This window comes from Notolepis coatsorum (genome assembly GCF_963971535.1).
Source record: "Notolepis coatsorum genome assembly, chromosome: 17".
In the NCBI taxonomy this organism is placed as follows: domain Eukaryota; kingdom Metazoa; phylum Chordata; class Actinopteri; order Aulopiformes; family Paralepididae; genus Notolepis; species Notolepis coatsorum.
In genome coordinates this window covers 71,622,886-71,649,616 of record NC_140181.1, presented here as the reverse complement: position 1 = coordinate 71,649,616, position 26,731 = coordinate 71,622,886, and the positions used below count along the sequence as shown (strand labels likewise).

Below are 26,731 nucleotides of genomic sequence, written 5' to 3'. Positions count from 1 at the left end.
TGTTGAATGGGCCATAGTAATGTCAATTTAGCAATACAATTTAAAAGGTTATAGCCCTGCAAAGAAGGGGAACTTCTCCATAGACAAATAGAGCTGGCGTGGGATGGTTTATTCTGAATATAAGCCTGGCGACCAAAGTGTTAAGATGGCAGCGGGGATTCCCCCCTGCAAACCACAGGTTCTACTAGGAAGTACGTTAGTCCAGTATGTCGAGTCACCGGTGGTCAGTCCTTGCTGAAGCTCGGCTGTTCTGTTCTCTGTTTCAGGACCCTCGTCTGGGGGCAGCGTCTTTCTCCATGTTTGGCTCACTGGGAGCAGCAGTACAGGTGGTCCTCATCTTGTATCCTTTTACCCCAATCATGCACACACAAGGTCGTTTTCTAACCGATTTGCATACATCGTGTAATTATGACTCATCCACTCACATTTCTTAAGTTCCTAAGTTGCTGCTGGTTTGCTTTGTTGAGTGTTCGCCTCTGCAGCCTCGCATTATCCTTAACTGCGATGTCAGCTACCTGATGGTGTCTTCATTAGTAGGTTTCTACAGCTCTCCCCTCTTCACCAGCCTGTTGCCTCGTGTTCAGGACACCAACCTCACACAGGTATATATATATACTGTGTGTATATATGTGTATCGCCGCTAGCCTCTCTGTATCTCTTTGTCATGTTAAGCCTTTCACTACCACACTACCAAAGGGTTAACCCTTTCACTGCGACAATACAGAATGTTAACCCTTTCACTACCACACTACAGAAGGGTAACCCTTTCACTACCACGGTTAACCGGCTGTAGTTGGTAGTGAAAGGGTTAAGCCTCAGTCTGAGCTGGTCGGACAGCAGCTGAATGAAGCAACATTGATCTATGTCCAGTCCTAAAGGTGAACTCCTCCTCCTCTCCTCAGATCATTGGGAACTGTGTCTCTCTGCTGGTCCTCAGCTCAGCATTGCCAGTCTTCTCACGCACCCTCGGTAAGCGCACGGTCACAGTGTAAAATTACTAATGTGTTGTTCAAACACAAAGTTAATTGTTGCTGAATGTGCATTGCTGATTGTAGTTTTAACAGTGGCCATGAGAGGGCGCGTGCGTGCACTTAAAAAGAGAACATCCATCCTAAAACAGAACCTACCTTGTGCTACTTCAGTGATCTTGAGAAGTTATAAGTCAATATCTATTATTAACATTGGGGGAAAATATGGTGCATTTATATAGCGCTTTTATGCAAAGCACTTTACAATTTCTACCCATTCTACCATGTAAGGTGCCAACCTGCTCATCGGGACAAATTAGGGGTAAAGTGTCTTGCTAAAGGACACTTCTACACGGGAGCGGGAATTGAACCGGTAACCTCCGGATTACCAGGCGACTGCTCTACCTCCTGAGCCACTGTCGCCCCCATTAAGACATTAACATTAAGACATTAACAATAAGACGACTGGCTCCCTAAGATGAAATCGGCAAAATATTTGATGTTACACTTTTTAGAGTTTGTCTATTACCAAAGGGATGTGATTTCTCCGTTTTTAACCGGATTTCCGTTTTTTTCGGACCTAAAATCATGACAAAAAAATATTTAAAAATTGTAAATATAAAAATGAATTTCTTTATAATATTGAGCTTTATGTATGTTTTGATTATTTTTCCACCTGGTCTAAGCGAAATGTCACCACCTTCATTCTCAAAATCGACCTGAGATCAAAAGAAAAGCAAGTCCATTAGTCCAACTGCAGCCCTTCGCAGTAGGAAATACTTCCAGAAGTGGCGGTTACAGGTGTTGCACAATCTGGTTGCAAAGAAGAAAAGATAAGGTCCTAACGTTAGTGTTTGAGCCAGGATGACTTGGGAGGGGTCAAGATGACTCCCTTAAAAATGTTTAGGGGGACACTGAGATATTTGATTCATTTTCTTTGTCCCTTTCCTCTCCCACCTTCCTCTTCCCTGTGAACAGTTCAATCTATACAAATAAAATGTGTTCATTCATTCAAATGGAGTGTTTATAAAAAAAAATTAAAAAGATCGTTTAGAAAATGTCCAGGTTTTTTTCTTAACACTATGGCGTCCGTCCACGTGTATATATACGTGTTTCGAAAAAGAGCGTTGTGGACCAGAGCCACGTATATACTCGTGGCAAGTTGTTATTGTTTTATTCCATATTTATAACGCTTCTTAGGTACCCGATCCACTAGCAGGATCTTTTCACATATTTGATTTTCGAAACATGCAGTACCGGCCAGACCCGCTTAGGGGCGCCATCGCTCCACTGCAGTATCATTATGTGGATTTAAAAAAAAAAATGCTTTTACAGTTCTGTGGGCGGATCATAGATCCTTGATTCCAAAAGAAGACCCTCCATCTTGGATCAGCTTGCCGAGCGTTTTTTTTCAGCGTGGAATAATGGGATTTATGATTAGCCAATGTGCATATCGATCTACCAGAATCCGATGACTGATGAGGAAATGCTGCCGGCGATCACATGGCCTGACGGTAGGATAATATTACCCCAAATTACAGCTGGATTTGACATTGTTTTATAACGTAACGTGATCGATCAATGAAAATGCTATATTGAACGCACAATGTATTGCTAATCAATAATAGTAATCGGCGTTCCCCGCCGCCCCCATTTCATCCATAGATGCTCTGTAATAGTCCGGATGCTACGCAGTTTGTTTTATTTCATTCGTATATATACAGCAGAAATGGCGTTTGATATAACGGTGCCAACGTTTAGCCTTTTTTGCAGCCTCCTGCAGAAAAGCCTAGACGAAAAGTTATGAAGGTACGGTTTATGCACTCAAGTGACAATGAGAATGGACAGATAGCAATACTATAAATGATATATAAAGCTCTTAGAAAGTACATCGGTTTGTTTACAAGCCTCTGTCCTCTGAGGCCTAAATCGCAGCGCCCCTCCGGTCGCCATAGTGTTAAGGCGCAATCACATCCCAATGTATTCGTAATGTGAATTTTATTTTAGATTTAGATTTTACTTTTTTAATGGCAGCTGATGTTGCGCCTGACTCGCATTGGAGCAGGTTGATTGCTAATTGTACTTTTTTGCAAAACTGATCTTGAATCTGTGTTTGTTTGTCTTCAGGGATCACTCGCTTTGATTTACTGGGAGATTTTGGCCGCTACAACTGGCTTGGGAACTTCTACATAGTTTTCCTGTACAACATGCTGTTCGCCGGCCTGACCTCCGCCTCGCTCATCACCACGGTCACCTGGGCCGTACAGAGAGAGCTCATCCGTGCCTTCGGTCAGTCTGCTCTGTTTGTTTTTAATACGAGTGGTGTGTGTGTGGGGGGGGGGTGTCTAGGGACTGTACTCCACTCTGCGTGCCACTGACTTTGAGCAAAGCGTTCCCACCTCCAGCCCATGTTCCCCTATGGGCTGGTCTCTCTTCCTCAGATAGAAATTCTCTCAGGAAAGACTGAGGGGGGACATGAGGCGAGTCGGGTCCCCTTGGAGACCTTCGGGCCTCCACCGCCCCAGCCCCCGTCCACAGGACACGCACCCTCCGCCCCAACACACACACACACACTCTCCTTCCTCGCTACACAGATAGCATCTCTGCTCCATAGCAGTTCTCCTGCTCATTTTTCCCTACTAGCTTTTGTTCTGTGATTGATCCTGGAACTTTCTTTTCACCCAAATCTACTTTTTTTGCCCCCTCTGCTTATGAAGCACTGTGCTCCATGTTGTGATCATGAGGAATGTTGTTCTGTTTTTATAACAACTACAGCATATGACGTGCAGTATATCATGCCAGTTGGGTACCTTGTGTATACTGCACCTGTGCATACTGTTTACTTTACTCATAGTATTCAGATTCTAATTCTTTATTGCCCATGTTTCTTGTAATGTTTCTTTATTAGTTGTCATACAGAAATACAGAATACTTTGCATGAAATGCTTCTTTCTGTTTTGCTCCTGAGTGTGCTAGATAATAACAAGATAGTGTAAAATAGGGGGCGGCTAGGTGGTGTAGTGGACAAGGCACTCGCTACCAGTGTGGAGACGCTAGGATTCGCGTGTTCGAATCCAGCTCTCCACATTGTTTTTCAGTTTGGCTGGTCGTCCGCAGTAATACACATTGGCCGTATTACGGGGAGGGAAAACTGAAGGGTGGGGATCGAACGTTGTGAACAAGCGACTCCTACAAGTCGGTTGGTGCGCCTGCGCAGTAGAATCAGGAAGTGTCTGGGGCAGCGTGAGCCTCCCACGCGTTACTCCTCGACACTGAGAGATCGAGCTGCGCAGGTGAAAAGATGCGACTGCTGTTACCTCAAGTACCGGAGGGGACTTGTGCTATGTATGACTTAGTCCACATTGCAGCCGGCTTGTGGGAGGCAAGAAACAGCGTTCGTGACAGGGGAGGGTTGAATTGGATGATACGAAATTGGGATGGGAGAAAATATGGAAAAATGGGAGAAAAAGTGGATAAAAAAAAAAAAAAAAAGATAGTGTAAAATAATTATAATATAAGTATAAAATAGAAAGTCAAGTATGTAAACAAGTTTAAACAACTAAATGTTTCAATATACCTATATACAGTATATACAGTGCAGGTACAGTACAGTGTAGAAATGGTGAGGTATAGCTTAGCTTGTGGTGCCACCTTGTGGTGCCACCTTGTGGTGGTGAGGTGCAATAAGGAATGAGATTGATGTGCAAATTTCCTTACCAATAAATATAAATATAAAGTGTGTTGGTGTCTAAAGTGGTAAAGTGGGTGCTACAGTGTGTTGTTTATTTAAAGTGAGTGTGCGTATGTGTGCTGTGGGTGTATTGATGGTTTGTTATTGTTCATCGAGCATCCGGATGGCCTGGGGATAGAAGCTCCTTCTGAGTCTCTGTGCTTGCCATGAGACTCCGATATCACTTGCCTGACCGCAGCAGTTCAAAGAGGCAGTTGTTTGGGTGGCTGGGGTCTTGGATTATTCTCTTAGCCTTACCCATGCAGCGCTTGTTGTAAATGTCTTGGAGTGGGAAGCCCACCTCTAATTGTGCGTTCGGCTGAACGTGTAGCATGTAGCTTTTCTCCAACGCGTCCGTGTTTCCGGGTTCCCGTTTTGCGCTCTGATTGGCCAGGTCATGTGACATGTGCGCCAATCGTGGGACGGCAAGTTCTGCGCCTATTTCCGGGTCGAACAGCCTGCAAACTACCTAACGCCTAGTTTATCACTGGTTAAGCTTAGGCGACTCTTTCGAAGTTGGTTAAGGTTAGAGTTTGGAATCAGGGCAGGCGTTCTATCGCCATGCTCTAAGACAAACTCTAACCTTAACCAACTTCGAAAGAGCGCCTAAGCTTAACCAGTGTAAAAACTTGCGGTCCCACGATTGGGCGTACATGTCACATGACCTGGCCAATCGGAGACGCGGAAACACGAACGCGTTGGAGAAAGGCTTCAAGCGAACGGGCCACTCTCTGTAGTCTGCTACGGTCTTGTGCAGTGCTATTCCAAAACCAGGAGGTGATATTTCCAGTCAGGATGCTCTCTATTGTGCATGAGTAGAAGTAATGTTACGTGGTTACGCTGCTGGCCAGTATGAGTAAAGTTTTCTTTTGTTTTCTCTCCGCAGGCCTCCACAAGCTGCCGCTGACTGTGTCCCGCTCGGCCGTGCCCTTCAGACTCCTCCTGGCCAGCGGACTGTCTAAGATCCAGTGACTCTCCCGTCTCCCCTCACTCGGGTCGCCTCACCTGAAGCGCCCGGACCTCCTGGAATATGTAGTGCCTGGATCAAAGGCATTCTGAACTTGGTCCTCTCCGGGCCAAATCGATCACCTGTGCGAATGGCTGGGAATGGAGGGATCTGTTTTGCAGTTTGTCCAGTGGGAGCCTACCACTCCCATGTCAAATACAAGTTGACACGGGGGAACCGTTGTTGTCTGATTATTTGACTACAAGTGTTGCCACTGCTATGCGCAGTGGTCCGGAGTCATAATGATGACTGAACAAAAAGGAAAAAGGGATCATGGTCATATTTTGGGTCTCGTCATAGTCTTCACCAAGCACCCCACACAAAAACATGCTAACTTTATGGGGGGAAAAACACGGCGATGGATGCAGCAGTTGGCTGTTACTCATTGAGGACCTATAATGAAAGTCATCAGGGTTATTTTGGAACATTACGCTGTGGCCGTGACGACATTTCCTCTTCCTGCTCTGGGCTGAGCAAGCGCTCCTTTCTCTGCTGCCTCCCCACGCTTTCCCCTCTCTTATGTTGTACCACTATTTCTGGCTTCACCCTGTGAATCTCACTTCCATGCGTTTTGTCGGTCTAGTCTGCACTGGTGTTGTGTTTAGTTAATGAGAGGATGTTTCTAATGGGATAATCTACTCTCCATTCTTTTGACACAGGTTGCGCAGGGCAGTACAATACTCTATTCGCATCTTGTTATAACAAGCCCAGGTTGACCCCACTCATAGATGTTATACAGGCCCAGATTGACCCCACTCATAGATGTTATACAGGCCCAGATTGACCCCACTCATAGATGTTATACAGGCCCAGATTGACTCCACTCATAGATGTTATACAGATTAACCCTACTCATAGATGTTATGCAGGCCCAGACTGACCCTACTCATAGATGTTATACAGGCCCAGACTGACCCTACTCATAGATGTTATACAGGCCCAGACTGACCCCACTCATAGATGTTATAGATTAGAATAGAAATACTTTATTCATCCCGAGGGAAATTTGGCAAGATTATAACAGGCCCAGATTAACCTCACTCATAGATGTTATACAGGCCCAGATTTACTCCACTCATAGATGTTATACAGATTAACCCTACTCATAGATGTTATACAGGCCCAGATTAACCTCACTCATAGATGTTATACAGGCCCAGATTTACTCCACTCATAGATGTTATACAGATTAACCCTACTCATAGATGTTATACAGGCCCAGATTAACCTCACTCAGATGTTATACAGGCCCAGATTGACTCCACTCATAGATGTTATACAGGCCCAGATTAACCTCACTCATAGATGTTATACAGGCCCAGATTGACTCCACTCATAGATGTTATACAGGCCCAGATTGACTCCACTCATAGATGTTATACAGGCCCAGATTGACTCCACTCAGATGTTATACAGGCCCAGATTAACCCCACTCATGGATGTTATACAGGCCCAGATTAACCCTACTCATAGATGTTATACAGACCCAGATTAACCCCACTCATAGATGTTATACAGGCCCAGATTAACCCTACTCATAGATGTTATACAGGCCCAGATTAACTCCACTCATAGATGTTATACAGGCCCACATTGACTCCACTCATAGATGTTATACAGATTAACCCCACTCATAGATGTTATACAGGCCCAGATTGACTCCACTCATAGATGTTATACAGGCCCAAATTGACCCCACTCATAAATTAAATGGCATTTTTTATTGAGAGTGCTCACCAAGCATGAGTTGATTATCGCTGACGTTGGGGCAAAAACCTTGTATCTCCAATTCTGGTCATTTTCATGTTTTTACTACTTGAATTGAACATTTACATGGTTCTCTATGTTTTGACCCCTGAACCCCATTAAAAACCCAATGTAGAACTAAATAGAGTAGATTTCCTTAAATATACATTGACCATATAGAGCTATTTTGCTCTTATGTCATGCTCAGGTTGGGATTCCGCCCTGGGAACAAAATAGCTGCTGTGTGAATATGGTCAATGGGTGTCAAAATAAAATAAAATCTGTTTCTATTAATTCAGGGAAAGTTGCACCTTTCAGAGATGCAAGGTTTCTCCCAGACAATAGCATTATGCAGATGATGCTATCCTGTCTGGGGAACCTCCATGATTTAGAGTGTTGGAATGCAGCCTATAACAAATTAAGATAAACTCTACAACTTGTCTCATGTCCTGTCCTCCCATCATTTTTCACAGACGGGGCTTCCTAATGCCATCTGACATTTATTAGGAGGGATTACAGCCTTAGACCAATCAAACTGTGAATTGTTTTTTGTCCTATGAATTTATGGGGGGGGAGTGCAATACCTTTTTTATTATACAGAATTCTACTTAAACGCACACTTTTACTTCAATTAAAGTAATTATTTTTTCTAAATTCATATCATGCATACAGGAAAAGGTAGTTGTGTTTAGTGGTTTTTGTTTTTCTGTTTTAGGTGAAGTTTGTTTGAAGTTTGTTGTGTGAACATTAGGTGAATGTTATAATTTCATATTTATTTCTCAAAGAGTGAATGTGACTATTCTTCTCTACAATCCATTCCAATGTGCATTTTTGATATATATATAATATGTAGCCTAGTCTCAAATCTACGACTGTATTTTTAAGTTTTTGTTTGTTGTGTCAATGATTCTCCTAGTTTACTAGTGATTCTGTGTCACTGTTGGCCTTTGCTGCATCAGCATTATATATTAGCTGGTATCTTGAACACCAGCAGGGGGCAGTATTTCCTAAAATCCAACATATTGGGTCTGCCAGCCTGAAGCTTCCTCTCATGTTCCTTTTTTTGGTTCGGAGCACAAAGTGTTTAAAAGAAAAAAGTTGAATGAATGATGGAAAGTTAAATTGGTACTGTGTTATTATTTTAAAGACATTTTTCGGGATGTAGGAGCCTTTATTCTCTCGTGTTGGTGTATTAGTCGCACAATTTGTTAAGTGTGACGACAGGGTTAAAATCTAAGGAGAGATCTTTAGAGTTGTTTTCAACGATGACAATCGTGTTTTTATGGTTTACTTTTTAAATGCTCTGATATTTCAGATTTTCTTAAAACTGGATTATCTGTTTTTATGAAAAAAGGCAATAAATGTATTGTTTTTCTTTGTAATTTCTCTGTCTCTAGATGGATGAGGGTGATTTCTACACTTAAAAAGTCCACTTCACTGCCATTTTCACGGTTATATAGATGTAACTGGACATTGGTCAGCCCGTCTTGGTTTCTGGTACGGATGTATTGATACTGGTATCAGGTTGATACCATGCTGTTAATCTGTATAGTGAGGATTACCCCCCAATACTAATGTGTAAGAACCATGTGTAACATGAAATCAAAGTAATGTGACTTCATCTTCTGCCTTTTACACAGACCTAAGAACCATGTGTAACATGACATCAAAGTAATGTGACTTCATCTTCTGCAACCATGTGTAACATGAAATCAAAGTAATTTGACTTTTCATCTTCAGCCTTTTACAAAGACGATCATCCTTCTGTGTGTGAAGAAAAGTCACATTGCTTTGATTTCATTGGGGTCACAGTGGCTCAGAAGGTAGAGCGGTAATCGGAAAGGTTTGATTCCTGCTCCTTGAGCAAGACACTTGACCCCTAACTGCTCCAGATGAACGGGTTGGCAGCTTGCATGGTTGCCTCCGCCGTCGGTGTGTGCATGTGAGGCATAAATTGTAAAGCGCTTTGGATAAATGCAGTCTATTCATGTTAACAGAAATTATTGCGATATATTACAAATATAGATTAAATTCCAATCATCCTTCTGTGTGTGATGAAAAGGCAGAAGCTGAAGTCACATTACTTTGATTTCAGGTTACAGAAATTATTGCGATGTAAATCTAGTTTCTCAATTACAAAAAGACCCATCATCCTTCCGTGTGTGTGAAGAAATTGAGAAAATGGATTATATCGCAATCCTTTCTGTCCAACTGTAATATTAAAGTTCAGTAGGTCTGCTCGGAATCTGGATCAACCTTGGGAGGAAAGTGTCCAGTTCATCTCTAGTCTAGTGGGTCAAATAGATGTAACAAGATGTGTGTGTGGGGGTGTGTGTGTGACTGGTGAGTGTGCATGTCTGTCCTCTCTGTCCCTCCACCCTTGTGTTGCGTTGCTTTAATCAGTAGCAGAAGAAAGCTCTGTTTTGTCCCGTCTGTCAGCAGCATACAGCCAGGACGCCGCTACAACTGCTGCCCACGCTTCCCCCACCTTGGATGCCACCATTAGATAACACCCCCCCCCCCCCCCTTCTCTCTCTCTCTCTCTCTCCCCCAAATCCGGAGAGGCGACGTTCTCTCGCTTTCTCCTCCTTTACCTCCCCTCCGCCCCCCACCTCCCTTTCTTCCATCCGTCTTCCTCGCCTATTGTTCATTTCCTCCCTGTTTTTCTGAAGTCAGAAACAAGAAAGAAAATCCCGGACTCTGATTAATTTCTCCCTCTTGATTTTTTGTTTGCATTTCTCGTTCTTGTTTTCTTTTGCTGGATGTTTTAATTGGGTCTCATTTGGAATTCTGGCTTTGTTTTGTGTTTTGCTTCCCCCCCCCCCCCCCCGCTGAAAGGGAGTGATCCTAAATGTTCCCGGAACACCACTTACACCATAAGACCGGGTTGCTCTCTGGATGATGTGACAGTCTTCAGCTATGGGTTGTTAATGATAGACTGTGTGTGTGTGTGTGCCTTGAAAGAAAGCGAGGGAGCCAAGTGCATCCCCTTGTCTGTTTATAGCTACTGATAAATGCTATCTCTGACGATGCGTGTGTGTCATTGGAGATGGTGCCTATCATTAGAATAAATAGTTTTATGATGGCATTTGCATAATCATGTATTTACCTACTTTTCTAACATTGCTGACGTGATGTGTGGAGATGACCAAGAGGGAAGTTAAAGGGTTAAGTTCAGAATTGTGGACACTGAGCCCCTGAAACTGGCATTTGCTATTATGCCTATAGCTGAAGTCTCTGGCGTGAGAGTCATATCCATAATAATGCTCACAGCATTGTTGACTGATGTCCAGTGAACAGACGCACTTATTTTATAAAGGGAACTCCAGTGGACAGACACAATCCTTTTATCAAGGGAAATAGAGGAGTGTTTCCTCTCCTATGAGTTACCTTTGTGTTTCCAGTGCACTGAACCCTGTGCCCTGCGCAGTGGCTTTCCCTGAACTTAAAAACTCTCCTTTTAATGTAAATAAACACCGCCAGAACCGTGCTCTCTGGAGGTCTATATCTGGACGACCCTATTTCTTTTGTTGAAATACTATCTGGTGTTTATTATGCTACGTCTTTTTTTTTATGTTTTGGATTGTGAGTGAACAAATGCAGCCTACAGGAGGTGCATGTGCATTATGCTGTCACTCAAAAAAGCTTATTGCACATGCACTACCAAACAAGTGAGTGTATTTCTGTCTTGGGTTTTTGAACATGAGACATTTAGTAATTTTTTATATATATATATATATATATATATATATATATATATATATATATATATATATATATATATATATATATGTGTAAATAAAACAAGGGTTATAGCCGTGAGTAATCAAAATGTCACAGGAGTCCCGTTGGGTAACGTGCTCTAACTGGTTGTTCAGCATATCAGGGACAAGGCGGGAGAGAGGCAGCCTGTAATGGGATGAGATAGGCTATCTTTATTGTCAAAACATGAGAATGAAGGGGGGAAAAAGACACAGATTAGCTTTCCTGACAGTCGGCCGTTTGAAGTGCACGCCAAAGTGCATTAGAGGCTATTATTCCCGCTTTTGAACGCCTGCAAATACAGAGTCGCTCACAGGAAAAGGCGAGACTTTCTTGCTAATCAACTGATAATGGGTCCCACTGGCTGTTCGGCGTGGCAGCCCCCCACCCTGCATGCACACTCACGGCACACTTGCTTCACACACTCGACTGGGACCTGCCTGCACCCTGCTTCCAATGCCAATAGACGGTATTAAATGTTTACCATAATGTGAGTGATATTGAGTTATCTTTGGGTGAACACCAGCCATCTTTTACGTTCACTTCTATTATCGCAGTAATATGAGGGAGGGTGGAGAACAGTGTTCTCTCAGACTATATGCGACGTAGGCCTATACAATGTCATTTATTTTTATTGTATCAGGTACATTAGAGTAGGTTTAACGTTATATCTGACCTCTGACCTGCTTGTCTGGGGCCAGGAAGTTCCACCCTTGGTCAGTCTATTGTCCACCCCAGTGCTGCATCGCGTCAGCCCCAGCTCACCGCTGTTCTTTGACAAAGGCCCATATCTTGGCCCCAAGCACGGCGACTGTAACTGAAACCTGGCTTCACAGGATTTACATGTACACGCGGTGGGTTCCGGTGTTTGGGAAACACGTCTGAACACACCGCATTACACCCGTCGCTTAATAGTGTGTTCTTTTGAGGTGATGGATGGGCGAATAACTGTACCGGCAGCAGAGCTACACACGAGCCAGAAATCATCCAGTATGCGTAGCCTCATCAGAGCGAGCGTACCACCCTGCCTCTTCCTGCACTGATAACGGGGTGAGAGACGGTGGAGCAGGGTGGTGCGGCCGCTGCTTGGGCAGGGAGGGAGAGAGAGGACGGGGGTGTCAGCTCCTTGACTTCTCTTCCCCCCCCAGCCCTTCGAATGGCCTCTATCTGAGGAAGTTGATCCAGCAGTGTCTATTCAGCTCCACAAGACAAGACAAACACTTGAGATGTCAAAGCCACCATTGTTTCAGACTGTAGCTGCTACCAGTTTATTCTAATAATGATAAACTTTATATAACACTTTTTCTTTCTTTACTTTATATAGCACTTTTTAAAGCAGTTGTTACAAAGCTATTTACAAAACGAATCAAATCCAAAAGGCCAATGAAAAGCAGGAATAGAAATTACGAACAGAAGCACCTCGAACCCAAAATGAGCCATGTCACTTCAATGAGGTGGGATGGCTCCCTGTGGAGCAGAGGGTCTCCTTTCTGAAACTGGGACATATGTATAAAATGTTAAATGGATCTGCCCCCAGATATTTATGCTCTCGTATTGTCCTGCGTGGCCAGGTCCACGGACGACAGTTACGGTCTGGACAGCTCTCAGTTTATGAGCCTAGAAAGGGTTCCTATTCACAGTCTGAATGGCTTTCTGACTCTCTGCCCAGGGCCATCCAAAACTCCCCCACTATTGCTGTCTTCAAGAGGGGTGTGAAGCGACATCTGCAACAATAGGTTGCAGAGGGTGCTTGGCCACCACTCTTGAAGAACAGGAACATGACATGCTGTAATGAGGCTCTTAGAAAATTGTGTTGTCTATTTTATCTACTTGTTGTATCTATTTTATCTTAACTCTTTCTTTGTGATTTATTGTATTTTTCTTGGGACCATGTTGGAAACAAGTCGACAGACTTTCACATGTTATCCTTGTACCCCTTGTTTTTATACTATTGTATAAATTGTATGTACTAAATAAAAATCAAATCAAATCAAAGCACATATTCGTAATAATCAAACGGGAGAAATAAAACAAGACCTTATAAAAACGTTTTATTAGTCTGTGTTCCTCAGGCAGCGGTTCACAAACCCCAGGGGCCCTGGCCACGAGGGGGGGCCACGTCACCTGTAGTTATTTCATTGCATTCCTCTGATATCCCCATATTATGAGATGTCCTGTATACCTGCCCAATATGCACTGCTTGTTCCCCCGTGAGTTCTCACCATAGAATTACATTACTGACAGTTCCCTCAGAGAGAGAGAGGGAGACTAGAGGGAGGCAGACTAGCGAGCCAGGTCTTTGACCATGAGCCCAGGTGCAGGCGCAGGCCTCCAGCAGCCAGGGAGGGAATAAAGCACGAGTAGGCTAACCCCGGCAGAAAATATCTCGTTCTGTGCTGTGGCTCTGCAGGAAACTCGGCCATTCACCAAGCCATATACTCCCATCCTGAGGTGGGGGAGTGAGAGCTGTTGAGAGCCAGAAGGGGCAGGGGGAGGTGGGGGTACCAAAAAATAAACTAATAATAATGACTTTATTTCCATCTCCAACCCGCAGATGTTTGCTTCCTTCCTTTCTCTTTTATGTCTGATGGAAATCTCTTTTTTTCCCTCTGTTTCTGCTTGTATTGATGTGAAAAAGAGTGTGTTGCTCTCTTCTTCTTCTTTTTTCTTTTTGATTGAACCGTTCCCTGCATTTGTCATGACGGGCTGATATCTCTCATCTGCGCACTGCCTGGACCCGGCCCTGAGCGCTCTTCCATGTTTATCATAAGGACAGGAAGATGCTGCCTCGCCTCCTCGCCACCCCTCCCTTCAACATCCTGGGATCTTCTGGAACCTTCCCTCACACGGCATGCCTATAGGGTCGATGGCCACGGACTGCGGGGCTCGGTGACCTATGCCCCCCCCCCCCCGTCGCTGTGCGCGAGGAAATCAAATGGGATGTAAAATGGGATGTTTTTGATTTTGGGGGACGGCACGAGCTATGGAAGCATTTAAGTATTCAGGTGTCTTGTAGATGAATGTTTCAGTAACGCACAACTCACTCCAGGCTGCCCTGAGAGGAGAGCACTAACACAAAACCAAACAAATTCAGAATGTACCCATGACGCATGGGACAGTATTTGGTATCTTATGCCCTTACAACAATGCATGGTGCTCGCAAGAATTCCAGGAAGGCAAATACAGGATAGTTATACACTTTGACCTTTAACCTCTATTAATTTGCGCTTCCGTAAGTGATTAGAGACGTCAGACTCTTGGATAAAGCGCATTTCTTCGTTATTCCTTCCTCCTCTGTGACATTATCAACTATTTTTTTTTCTCATGACTCTCTTATTCCTCGCTATTGTTCTGAGGTGGATAAAAATAATATGTTGATGTGGCCGGCCGGCGGTTTCAGCTAAGAGGTCCTGGGTTCAGGCGTCAGCCGGTGTCTCCAGGTTGAGCAGCAAACAAAGGAAAGCAGCATTGTAAGTCACAGACAGTCTGCCAGGGTGTCAGGGTTGGACACTTGGAGACCCCCTTGTTCAGCAGGAAGGCTGGGTTTTCTGTCACGGACCATCACCTTCACTCTGGGATATCAACAATGACACACATTTATAGAGTCATAGTGAGAGTCACTCAACTCTATGGACGATCAAAATAGTGGGTTGATTGATTGATTGAAAACTTTATTAACAGATTGCAGAATACAGTACAGCAGGTTGAGGTGGATATCTTGAGGGGCGGTCCACGGGTGTATGGCTATTCTTAGAGTAGGCCTAATATAAAACAAGTAAAATAATGAGTTATGACCGAATACATTATCTCTCCTATATTGGATGTAACAGTACTGTATATCTGTATGTCATAAATGTCATGATGAATTGAAAATGGGGGACCCACCCTGATGTAAACAAGACGAAAGTCTTTCTCTGGTCTGCATTCCCTTAACAATTGTGTGTATTGAGTCGTACTGTATTCCATTCTGCAATCTGTTAATAACGTTTTCAATCAATCAATCAATCAATAGATGCCAATTACATGTAAACGTTGCCAGTTGTTTTGTGCATACACAAGTGGCCTTCCTTTACGTTTTTAATTATGCGCATAAAAGTTTCCTAGCCCCGTATCTAATCGTTAACTGTATTATCCTTAGAACCAGAGTTATTTCAAAAAACAAACCTCGTGGTATTAACGTAAGTAGGCTAATCATGTGTCATTTGTAAAGTTGAATTGGAGGCGTGTGCTGTCGCGGTGGGAGCGCGCAGAGGAAGGGAGGGCAATCTTGTCCAGGCGCTAATAAGACCAAATGGCTGGCGCACGGTGGCCAGGAGCGTTGAAACGCGACAGAAGACGGTGGATGGATCGGACATCTCAAGAGAGCTATTATTGGACGGACGAATAGAACGAGAATGTCACTGGAACGTATTCACAAGATAGACATTTCAGGGAGACGCTATCGGGCAAGGTGCGCGTCAGGTCTGCCTATTGCCAAGGAACTGCCTGTGGAGCGGTAGGTAACTGGAAGACCCTTCAGAACACCTGCGTCAATAGAGGTACCTCCAAACGCACGAGGATGACTTGCAATTTATAACTCAATGAAGCATATAAAACAACTTACTTTATTTGGCGAAACCTTGGGACAGAAATCTTAACCAACCATGTCTTCTTCTTAGGATAATAGATGATGAACAACTTCTGAGACTGCTTTAAAGTACACTCTAGGGTGTTAAACCACTTTTAGGCAGTTAAGCCGCCAATAGATGGACAATAAACATAAAGGACAAGTGACAAACCTTTTTGCACATTGAACGTTTTTTATTATTATTATTATTATTATTATTATTATTATTATTATTATTATTATTATTATTATTATTATTATTATTATTATTATTATTATTATTATTATTATTATTATTATTATTTCGTAGTAGTAGTATTATTATTTCAAGGGTCAAATGTGAATAGAATAAAGAAGATGTCCACAATGAAGGTCACGATATATTATAATGAACTTGCACCACAGAAATATCACTAATTCACATCCCATGATCTGGAATGGACCAAGATTTGATGCTCCCTCAAACGCCGCTGCGTGCTTGGAACTGGGCTGTCACTGTGGGCTCTGTGGGCCACTGATTCCTGGGACCCAGAACTTTCCCCAATGAAGCCGTCCTGGTGGGCCCGCCTGACACGGCTTGGCCTGCTCGCTGTATGGACGTGCACGTGGCTGGTCCAGGGATGCGGGCCAGGCCCTGGGTACGGCGTCCGCTCCAGGCCCAGGAAGCTCACGGCCATGCACTACAAGCAGTTTGTCCCCAACTTCTCGGAGAACAACCTCGGGGCCAGTGGGAGAGCGGAGGGCAAGATTACACGCAGCTCTGAGCGCTTCAATGACCTGGTGTGTAACTACAACCCAGATATAGTGTTCAAAGATGAGGAGAACACCAACGCAGACCGCTTCATGACCAAAGTAAGTCTGGAGTATAATTTATGTATACAGTATATATTTTATATATAATTTTTTCTTCTGGGCAATCCACTCTCTTTTGTAAGCTTTTTGTTTGTTATTGAGACAGTAGGAAGGCTGATAGGGAGACAAGAGTAGGGGAGACACAGGAGAGAAGGTTCTGGCGGGCTTTAGCTCCGAGGCCAGCAGGGTACTTGTGTTTCAGAGGCACACCGTAGTATAATGGTTAATCAAGTTCATTTCTCTTAGATTTCATGGATCTTGTTCCATGGAATGGTTAACTGGGTCACTTGTTTTCATTAACCTTGGTTACACCGGGTAACTATTGTACAGCATGGAGTCTCACCGTTGGCAGACACAGGGCAGAGGGTACAGGAGACACTCTAGGATGCTCACGCCTGTCTCCCTTGATCTCACATAAAGCAACCCCTCTGCTGGATGACAGATTAACTACATTTTCCTACCTTCTGGTGTGGCACCTTCGACTCACAACCATGTCAACCTCATTTATTGTTTGCTTTACTGTAAACTACATGCACACGCCAGGCTCTGTCGGAGCACCTAAAAAGATATTCAACACAGGGTGTCTTAGGTTTTAACCACACTTCCTTCCCTCCCTCTTTGTGAGATAAGGGGATCAGGATGTAATTCAATATTAGGCTACCTTCTAGGAGACCGAGTTCCCCCTCAGGAACACTTCCTTTTAATCTTTAACCAAAGTCTTTGTTACCGGTAATAAAAACGATTCTTCTGACTGGGTTCTGTGTGTGTGCTTACCAGGAGGGATCTATAGGTGAGGTATATAACCTTGAATGCATAGCGCATACCGGGCTCAGGTATAGCCTAAACACATTCAGATACCATGCAATGTGGCTCAACAGGCCCCCGAAATGAGTTAAGATCCGAGCGTGAGGTCAGGTAGCATTTCAGACAAAACATTTTGAATAAACTTCCCTCTTTGAGACTGATAACAAACAGGGATTCATGGGAGACAGAGAGCGCCACTGTCCTTCGAATGCTGTGGGTTCCAATGATTGTTTATGATGTGAATCTGGCCGCGTATGTGTGCCCTTCCTGATGCCCAGTGTGAGGATGTTGAGTGTTGTGTATGTGTGTTGCATGTGCCCCTCTCATGCCCAGATGTGAAAGACGGTCTTTGTACGTCCCTTGGAGAATCAAGAGGGGTCGCCTCTACAAAATTCTCGCCTGCTGAAGTAATGGCACCGTTGGAAAGGCGCGCTATTGTAATTCTCCTGACAATGAAACGCCTTTCTCTCTCCAATGTCATGGCGAGAAAAATGCAACCCGGTTTTGCTTTCTGCCACTCTGTCTTTCTCACTCTTGCTGTCACATTCCCGTGCATTCCTCCCCTCTGCCCTCTCCCTCAGCCCAGACCTCGGGCTCTGCACTGCCCTAGCCTGCCTCCTTTCTCACCCTTTCTCTCTTTCACACCCACTCTCTCTCTCTCTCTCTCTCTCTCTCTCTCTCTCTCTCTCTCTCTCGGTCTTCCACCAGCCCCTCCGCCACCCCTCCTTTCTCTGTCATATGGCTAATCCAGTTGAAGGATAAGATTTCTATTCATCAACCATGGACATCGGGCTACAAGACCTGCCATGACACCAGTCACGAGTGCATATGGTGTAAAGAAAAAAGAAAAAGGAAGAAAAAGTTATGGTAATAAACGAATGTATGTAGCACCTCGGATGCCAACGTCATCGCTTTGCGGCCTGCTATTTTGTGACAATGCTGACACAGTCTGTAACATCATGGGCACACGGGGGTGTGTTGGAGTCACATTTCTGATCAAAGAGAGAGACACACTCATTCCTGGAACAATGTGGAAGAGAATGGCCTTGATTATTCTGGAGAAAAGGCCAAGGAATGCATAAAAAGCTACTGTAGCGTTGTTCTGGTGCTCTGATTGTTTGAGCAGGGAGCAGTGGCCGTGACCTTTAACAGCACACTGAATAAAGGAGGAATTATGCTGTGATGTCAATAGACAAACATAACCTGGCAGAATCCAGAGTGCAACACACTCCACAGATGTGAGCTACGATTCGCTATTGATTTACAACAGGTTTCACGTGGAGCTGTGGTGAATTTAGCCCTAGTGCACTGAGGTGTATACTGTAGTAGTAGGGCCTAGATTCATATCTGCATTCTGTCTCAGACCATGCCGTTCTCCTTGTTAATGAGTAATTACAATTGTTACCTTACCTCCACCTGAAAGGGTTTCAGCACTGTCTGTCACACTGTGCCTGCTGCAGACCATGAGCGGCTAGCATCAGAAACTATAGTATAGTATAGCATTGTATAGTAGTGTACATAAGACCCAGTGCCTCATCCTTAGCTAACAGTGTATTGCACTATCACAGGACCTAGCATGTCTTACCATGCTTTTGTAAAACTCATGTACATATACCTGATATGTCATTACTCTTATTACTTGTATTATTGCACAAATGTCGCATTCTCATCCTATTGGATTCTTATTATTGTATTATTGTATTATGTACAATCGTTGCGGGCAAGACCCCCCGCATTTCACTGTATACTTGTATGCCGTGACAAATAAAACTCTTGACTTGACTTGACTTGACTACAATTATGTTCATGAACAGAATTTATTTTTAGATTTTCTTTTTGCTAATTGGTAGCAGTGTCAACGTCAGAATGAAATTGCAGTTACAACTGACATCTTACAACACCTCTCCGCTCTGTCCTTCTCTGTCTCCAGCGCTGTAAAGACTGTCTGAACAGGCTGGCAATTGCAGTGATGAACCAGTGGCCAGGGGTGCACCTGCGGGTGACGGAGGCCTGGGATGAGGATGGCCACCACCCGGCTGAATCCCTGCACTATGAGGGCAGGGCTGTGGACATAACCACAGACGACAGAAGAACAGACAAGTACGGTCTTCTGGCTCAGCTGGCCGTGGAGGCCGGGTTTGACTGGGTGCACTATGAGTCCAAGTACCACATCCACTGCTCCGTTAAAGCTGGTGAGTCTGCGAGACAAGAGTATTGTGTCAGTGACATCACACCACAGCATATTTGATAATAAGAACACGTGAGTATGTTTCTTTCTGACATCTTAACATTCTCCATTGATTCTGTCCCAGATCACTCTGTGACGGTGGAGAAGGGCGGCTGTTTCCCCGGCCGGGCCCGGGTGAGTGTTGCCGGAGCGGGGCTGAGGACCTTGTCGTCGCTGGCTCCTGGAGACAGAATCATGGCCTTGTCCGGATCGGGTCAAGTAGTGTTCAGCCAAGTCCTTCTGTTTCTGCACCGGGACCAGAACAGCAAGTCCGGTTTCCTGGTTCTGGAGACCGAGTATGGCCACAGGCTGGCCCTCACGCCCCACCACTTGCTTTTTCTAGCCCCGTGTTACAAACGTCACCACGGTGAATACCAGGCTCAGTTCGCTAGCAGGGCCAAGAGGGGGGACTATGTTCTCGTCAGCGGACCAGAGGGTCGAGTGCGGCCATCTCGAATCGTCTCGGTGTCGGCGGAGGAGGGGGTGGGGGTCTACGCACCCTTGACAGAAGACGGGACTTTGTTTGTTGACGGGGTGCTGGCATCCAGCTACGCGTTGGTAGAGGACCACAGGCTCGCACACTGGGCATTCGGACCTCTCCGGTTCCTCTTCACACTCGGCCACCTGCTTTGGGCAGAGAGCTCGGAGGAAAAGCAGACTACAGAAGGCAAGGCGGGTGGCGCTAAGACGCCGTCTCGATGTAGCACTTGGATCCGTGACAAACTAGGGGCATACGTGAATAATGACACTCCAAACAGTCAAGGCAACTCGTCTGATGCTGAGGAGAAGCTCTCTTTGCAAAGAGAAGTATCGGGTGTGCACTGGTATGGCAGGCTGCTGTACAGCCTCGGACACGTCTTTCTAGACTCCAAGTCGTTTCATCCTTAAAGGTTCAGCACTGGTACACATGTCCTACTGATCATTTCTTACCGCTTAGACACATTTACACTAATGCCTCTGTATTTACTGTTACACTCCACCTTGCAAGCTATTGATCGTTACGTTCCATGGAGTAAAAAGGGATTGTTTGCATCTTTCTCACCAACATTTGCATTACGATGTATTGTAATGAATTCATACATTAGTCGTGGTTTTAGAGATTAGATTTGGATGAGATCGACTTTCCAAACCGGCCAGTGTAAGACATGGTTGCCATTTGTACATGATGTAACTTGTTTAAACTATTTCAAATCGACATATATGGGCAAATGATATGCTACATTATTCTAATGCAATAAGAATAATGTGTTTTTTTTGCCATAAACAATAAAAGCTTTATTTTTGTACCTTCTGAATTGTAATATATAAATGTTGCAATTTATTGTAATTATTCAATTAACTCCATGTATTGTATGTCCTTACTCATTGTTTGTATTATGTTATTAAACAGATTAAAATGCCTTTTTCTTAGGAACACACCTCAATGTGTTATTTTCCAGACGTTTTTAAGCTAATTTATCATCTGCTTGGTTTACAAAAATATGAGATGCTGAATATGAAAGCCCTGAGAGATACACACACACAACCATTTGTAGAGCGCTTCGTCCTTTGAGCATTATATGTGCAACAGAAAGTTAAGGCGTTCCGTGGAAATCTAGTCTAGCAGGCAGACAAGTTAATGAAAAGCCCAGACATACTTAATATGCTTACACTCTGCCCTAGACCTCAGTGTCTTTATCTCAATCACAACCTTTGTTGCGGCTTCAGGGGAATATAACAGTACACACTTCTCAGAACGGTATACACAAGTTTTATTCATGGTTGAAGACAAAATGTGGGTTAAAACAATTAGTTGGGGATGCATTGTTTTCACCACTCTTTATTTATCTACATTTTTCTCCAAACTATTCAGACCATATAGTACAGTATGCATTTTGACATGTTCCAGGTGCGGCTCAGAAAGCCTGTTTATCGGTTAGCCTATGTTTTATTTTTTTATGTTTTATTAACTCCAGTTAATTCGGAATCTACTCTAAAATGGTGTAAATATGGTCACTGCCCCCTGTGCGGGTCATGTTCAGGGCATGTAATACAAGGTTATACACCCCCTTGTGGAGGATTTTAGGAGGTTATTCAATGAATTGTACTGTGATTTCCTAAGATATTCAAAGAAAATGTGCCATTCAGCAATCCAAAGAGCAATCTGTGTGTAAAAAAAAATAAAAATAAAGACTGTTGTCCCAAGTGGGATCTCCTGATATTAAAATGGTTCCCTTGAAAATAAACATTTCATCTAATTAATATGACTAAAAATAGCTTTTGATCTCACATAAAATAAGATATTCCTTTATTGGGGAAATTCAGGCGTCATGATAGCAGCATGTGGGGGTGGGGGGTACAGGTATGGGCATGGAATTACAAGACTGAACATTCTAATGATTATTTCACAATAGTTACTGACCACTGAAAGCTATGGTGTTCTAGAATTCTGAGAAAACCTTCCAAAATACTTACTTTGCACAACAAGCACAGGCGTTTAATTCTATTGTTCCGGTTTGTGTTCTGTCATACAGTAAACAGCTGTGTGAAGGTACTCTTGAGGATTATCCTTGAGATACAGGAGGCAGATGGGAGAGCGCTTGCTTCCCAAACTGGCCAATAGGAGAAGTCCAGTGTCCTAATACCACCCTCTATTTACATCCACTGACCAATCACTGAACAGAGAGTCACAGTTTTCCAACCAGTCTCAGACCCAAAAAGTCTAATCCAATTTTGCTAAAGCTGAATGGGGAATTAACTAATCCTGTCAGGGGCACTAGTAATAACCTATTTTCAATATGAAAACCTGCACAGCCAGCAGTACGTCCTTGGCTATTAGACTATTTTTTACAAAATGCAGGATAAATTCATCAAGCTTGAACAATAATCACAATTACTTCACAGTAGATACACACTAAGAAGGAAAGGTGCATAACAGTACCAAACAGTTGTTCTTTGACATGTAATCATAGGTGACCTGCTTTTGGTGTTATAGAACCTCTTTTTTGTCCTATTACAACATGGTAATAACCAAAAGTTTCATTCTTCCTTTTTATTTGAGATAAACATTTGACTACCATTTAATTGTTATGGTAGAGACTCAACCATGTGAATTTGAATTCAAATTGGATTTGAACCTATGTTTTCAGTTTTAATCCCAGGGGAAGATTTGTCCTGATACAACCTCACCCCCAACTATTGAAGAGCCATTAATGAATCATAGCATATACATATAGAACATATATAACCAATAATACATTGTACAAAAAAACGTATAAAAAAAACTGAAAATAATTTATACTACACATTGTTGCAAATTTGGCTCATGACCTTTATCATATATCAGGCCCTCTCCCGCCTATGTTTGCTGTCACTATCCACTGCATCATATTATCCAATAAAGCACTAATGCCATAAAAACATATTTAAGTCATTCAGCGCCGGGGAAGTCTAATAACTGAGTCATCTTGTTTGTAGAGCTATAATAACTATATTCTATATTATAGCTATGGATACACTACTATGACCCATTTCACATCACCTATCTTCCGTTCAAGGTGCAAAAAAGAGATATTTTTTCCATCCATACGTTCCCGTTTTATACCGTGGTGAATATAAGTATGGTTTTAGAGCGGTCTAGGCCCGGGTAATTCATGAAATCCTGAGTTAAAGCCCTATACGTCGATTCCACTATACACGTTGCCATGTCTTGCCTGTATACGCTATTATCCCGAAAACAAATCTAGATCGTAGCTATTATGTTCCATCATGAATGCATGAAAGGGGGGGGGGCGTCGTTTCTGATTATTTGATTGTCAGTAACGGCATTCGCATTGAACACTAAAAACGGTTATCAGCCCGATCGGTATGAAAGCATTGCAGGATCAAGCTACAATTTACATCAAATCGCCCTTACCTGTGGCCGGGAGTAATCCAAAAAGAATATTCCAATTGTTTGATCGCCATCTGGTATATCCAATGTCCATTTCGTCTACGGCATAATTCACCACAACATATGGATCGGAGATATTTGACGCGCTTCGATGGAACCGGGACAACCGTTCACCTTGCCCAACAAGGAAAAATTAAACCCGAGACCTGGGGCCATCCCACAGAGAAAGTTACAAGGGTAGAAAGGGTGCTCGATACCGCGGTCTAGCGTGATGCGGAGGGTATTGCACTTTTACATTCTCATGAGGATTCCCCATGTTAACCCAGAGTCTGTGCGCCTGTAACGAATAGAAATATTGAATAAAAGAAATAACGATCAAATAACGAGTATACTTGTTGTTGGCGTTCAACGATTGGCGCCCAATAACGAGTATACTCGTCGATGGCGGGGAATGAGTTGAGAACAATTTAGTTCTAAATATAGTGACTTGTAAAGCACCAACGATTCTTTGTTGGCAGTGGATAACAGGTTCAAGTGGTTCTTCAAATAGTGATGGTTCTGTAAAGCATGATATTGCCCACGAAGAACTTCTAAACAGACATAATTTTTTGCTGCGACCAAGCAGCTAGTATAGGGCTCGGGAAGGGTTGGTTACTTGCAAAAGAAAAATAAGGTTCAAGGTTTCTCCCATAATGGTCATGAGATTTTCTGTGGCAGCTTTTCACACAGGACTTCCAAACAAAAAATATTTTTACTTACAAATCCGCCCGTCAACACACACACACACACACACACACACACACACACACACACACACTCCTCTACAAACAGTGGCTTGTCCCCGAAATGTGACGTCAGCTTCCCAAGCCCTTTAAGTTGGTCAGTCCGTACCGCCAAAAATGTCAAAATATGTTGTTTGCCATGACATAGTACATGATAGAAACATGAAATTAGCCACAATGATATTGGTGTGCCAATACCTTACAATAATATTGTGCCAATTTGCCAAGTGGTGCAATTCTGATTGTGTTGAGTTTTCAGGTACAACTTTGAAAAGCTACAGTATGAGACTTCATCCACATATCCCGATACCGTTAGTCGACAATTTTGCCAGTAGAACCACACATGTCCACCATTTTCAATTTTCGTCAAATCCTATACTCCTCCAAACATATTCACCCAATTCTCACAAAACTTGTTGTGTGGCAGCAAGGGAACAGTGAAAGTTGCTAGGCCAAACCGTACGACTCAAGGATAATCGAATTTGGTAGAACAAATACCATGAACACTTTGGGTTTAGGAAGAGGGCAGTGAAGGGAAATCAACACCATCATGTCATGAGTGCAGCACCAACAGTTGCTGTAGAATAGTAATGAACTGTTTAAACATCAGGATTGTCAATTTAATGTCAACACTAGCCAAATGGCGAGGCTAGCTTACCCTCGTTGTTTGCACATTGTCAAAATAGATGAGTTACATCATCAATATGCACCCAAAATATAACATGCATTCCTTTTACAAAGGATCTGCTGAATGACATTCCAAGTTTAAAATGTCAATAGTTTTAAAGCATTTTTTAAACATTGCAAAAAATTGTTGCTCAATCAAATAAGCATCACATACTTTTACGGGTATACACAATTGTACCTCCCACAGTACTCCATTAATTTCAGAGCTCCTAGGTCTGCATATCTTTCCAGAACTGATGAGAGACGTACCAGGGAGAGCAAGATTATACGTTTCTTGGAGTGTTTGGATGGGCACTGGGGACTGCATTAAGTATGGCTTCCCCATGTTATGATGTTATCAGTCCTTCTAATCTACCCCACAACACATCCTCTTTTGCTGTTAGCTAGCATTAGCGTTATCATTATCTACCAAAGATTAAAGTAGAGCTAATGTCAGCTACCAAATGTTACAGCTAATGCTAGTTACTGTTAATCAATGACCACCTTATTAACAATAGGGCCAGTCGGTGTCATGTCACAATTTACATAACTCAAAGCCATGCCCCTTGTTTGGGGTACAAGCACAGTTTCTTCCCATAGAGTTAAATGCAATTCGTAAATGTTTTTATTTAGCCGTTCATAAGTCAATATCTAGTTGTTGCTCTTCTAATTAGAGAGAAAATCCAGATATCAGGTTCTTATGAGTACTGTGGCTCCAAGCCATGAGACGGGTGGGGATGCTTCAGGAAAAGTATTTTCTGCAGTCTATGGTGTGTGACAAATAAAGTCTACACTGCCTGGTTTGGTCCTAATTCTGCATGTGACTATAGCATATTAGCCTGACTGTAAAGAGGAGTCTTGTGTGGCTCTATTGAGCCCATTTTCATTCAAATATCTTGAGGCGAGAAGTCAAAGAGCCCCTTTGAAAATGACCATGCCCAGGAAATACAATTCACATAAGTACATTCAATATCAAATACTTTTCTACTTTCACTTAATTATAATTTTAAAATTAGGACTTTTACTTTCACCAGAGAACTCATTTATTTGGGTAAAGGAACTGTGTACTTCATCCACCACTGGCTAAAAGCATAATATGCAAAACAGTTTTTGACGTCATGTTAACATGGTGTGATTTGTAGTCTTGTGTTCCAAAACACAAGACTACAAATCCCACCATGTTAACATGACGTCAAAACTGTTTTGCATTGTGCTGATGACCTCATAACATGTGGGCAGCCATACTCATGCTGCCTTCAAGTCCTTCTGGGAAGCTCCTACTTCCCAGTTTGGAGGTTGTAAATATGACATATCACATAATATATTTGGTTGGAAACAGGGTTCTTATTGGAAATAATAATATATGAATGCAGTAATTATTTTGGTGCTTATTTGATCTCAGAAGTCATGCAATATACAACATAATAGCCTATTGCCTACTATAACCTAAGACACAAAAATAATGTAGTTGATGTTTTAATAAGTTATTTTGAGCCAATAATGAGGATTTCTATGACTTTTGCATTTGTGTGCATGTATATTGCCATGCTCCCAACTCAGCAACTCTAGTATAATAGAAAAACCCTCCCTCTTGCAATTCCCACTTTGTTGGATCATTCATGTGCTCTCAAGTCATATTCACAATATTTCCGACATGACTTGAAGGTGCCATTAATACAGTCCCCTTGTTCTGGAGATCAATCCAGTGACA

The 26,731-nt window shown here is 43.0% G+C and overlaps 2 protein-coding genes across 2 annotated transcripts in view; both read left to right on the top strand.

The window, feature by feature from the left end:
- Window positions 1-8,875, top strand: part of lmbr1l (limb development membrane protein 1-like) — a 72,737-nt gene extending 63,862 nt beyond the window's left edge. Inside the window, exons 13-17 of the mRNA XM_084333191.1 lie at window positions 267-340; window positions 512-602; window positions 903-969; window positions 3,096-3,257; window positions 5,585-8,875. Coding sequence (XP_084189317.1) covers window positions 267-340; window positions 512-602; window positions 903-969; window positions 3,096-3,257; window positions 5,585-5,670 — 480 coding nt within the window. The 3' untranslated portion in view covers window positions 5,671-8,875. The remainder of the gene's footprint in view (window positions 1-266; window positions 341-511; window positions 603-902; window positions 970-3,095; window positions 3,258-5,584) is intronic.
- Window positions 8,876-15,534: 6,659 nt separating this feature from the next.
- On the top strand, window positions 15,535-21,115 carry dhh (desert hedgehog signaling molecule). The gene is made up of 4 exons (XM_084333190.1): window positions 15,535-15,750; window positions 16,266-16,670; window positions 19,405-19,666; window positions 19,787-21,115. The coding sequence occupies exons 2-4, from the start codon at window positions 16,362-16,364 to the stop codon at window positions 20,587-20,589; spliced, it is 1,374 nt and encodes a 457-aa protein (XP_084189316.1). The 5' UTR covers window positions 15,535-15,750; window positions 16,266-16,361; the 3' UTR covers window positions 20,590-21,115.
- The last annotated feature ends 5,616 nt before the right edge of the window (window positions 21,116-26,731 follow it).

Bases quoted from the DNA above. Each gene is read 5' to 3' on its own strand.
- dhh (XM_084333190.1), top strand. From the start codon at position 16,362: ATGAAGCCGTCCTGGTGGGCCCGCCTGACACGGCTTGGCCTGCTCGCT. The intron at 16,671-19,404 runs GTAAGTCTGGAG...CTCTGTCTCCAG, and splicing joins CAGACCGCTTCATGACCAAA to CGCTGTAAAGACTGTCTGAA. The intron at 19,667-19,786 runs GTGAGTCTGCGA...ATTCTGTCCCAG, and splicing joins CCACTGCTCCGTTAAAGCTG to ATCACTCTGTGACGGTGGAG.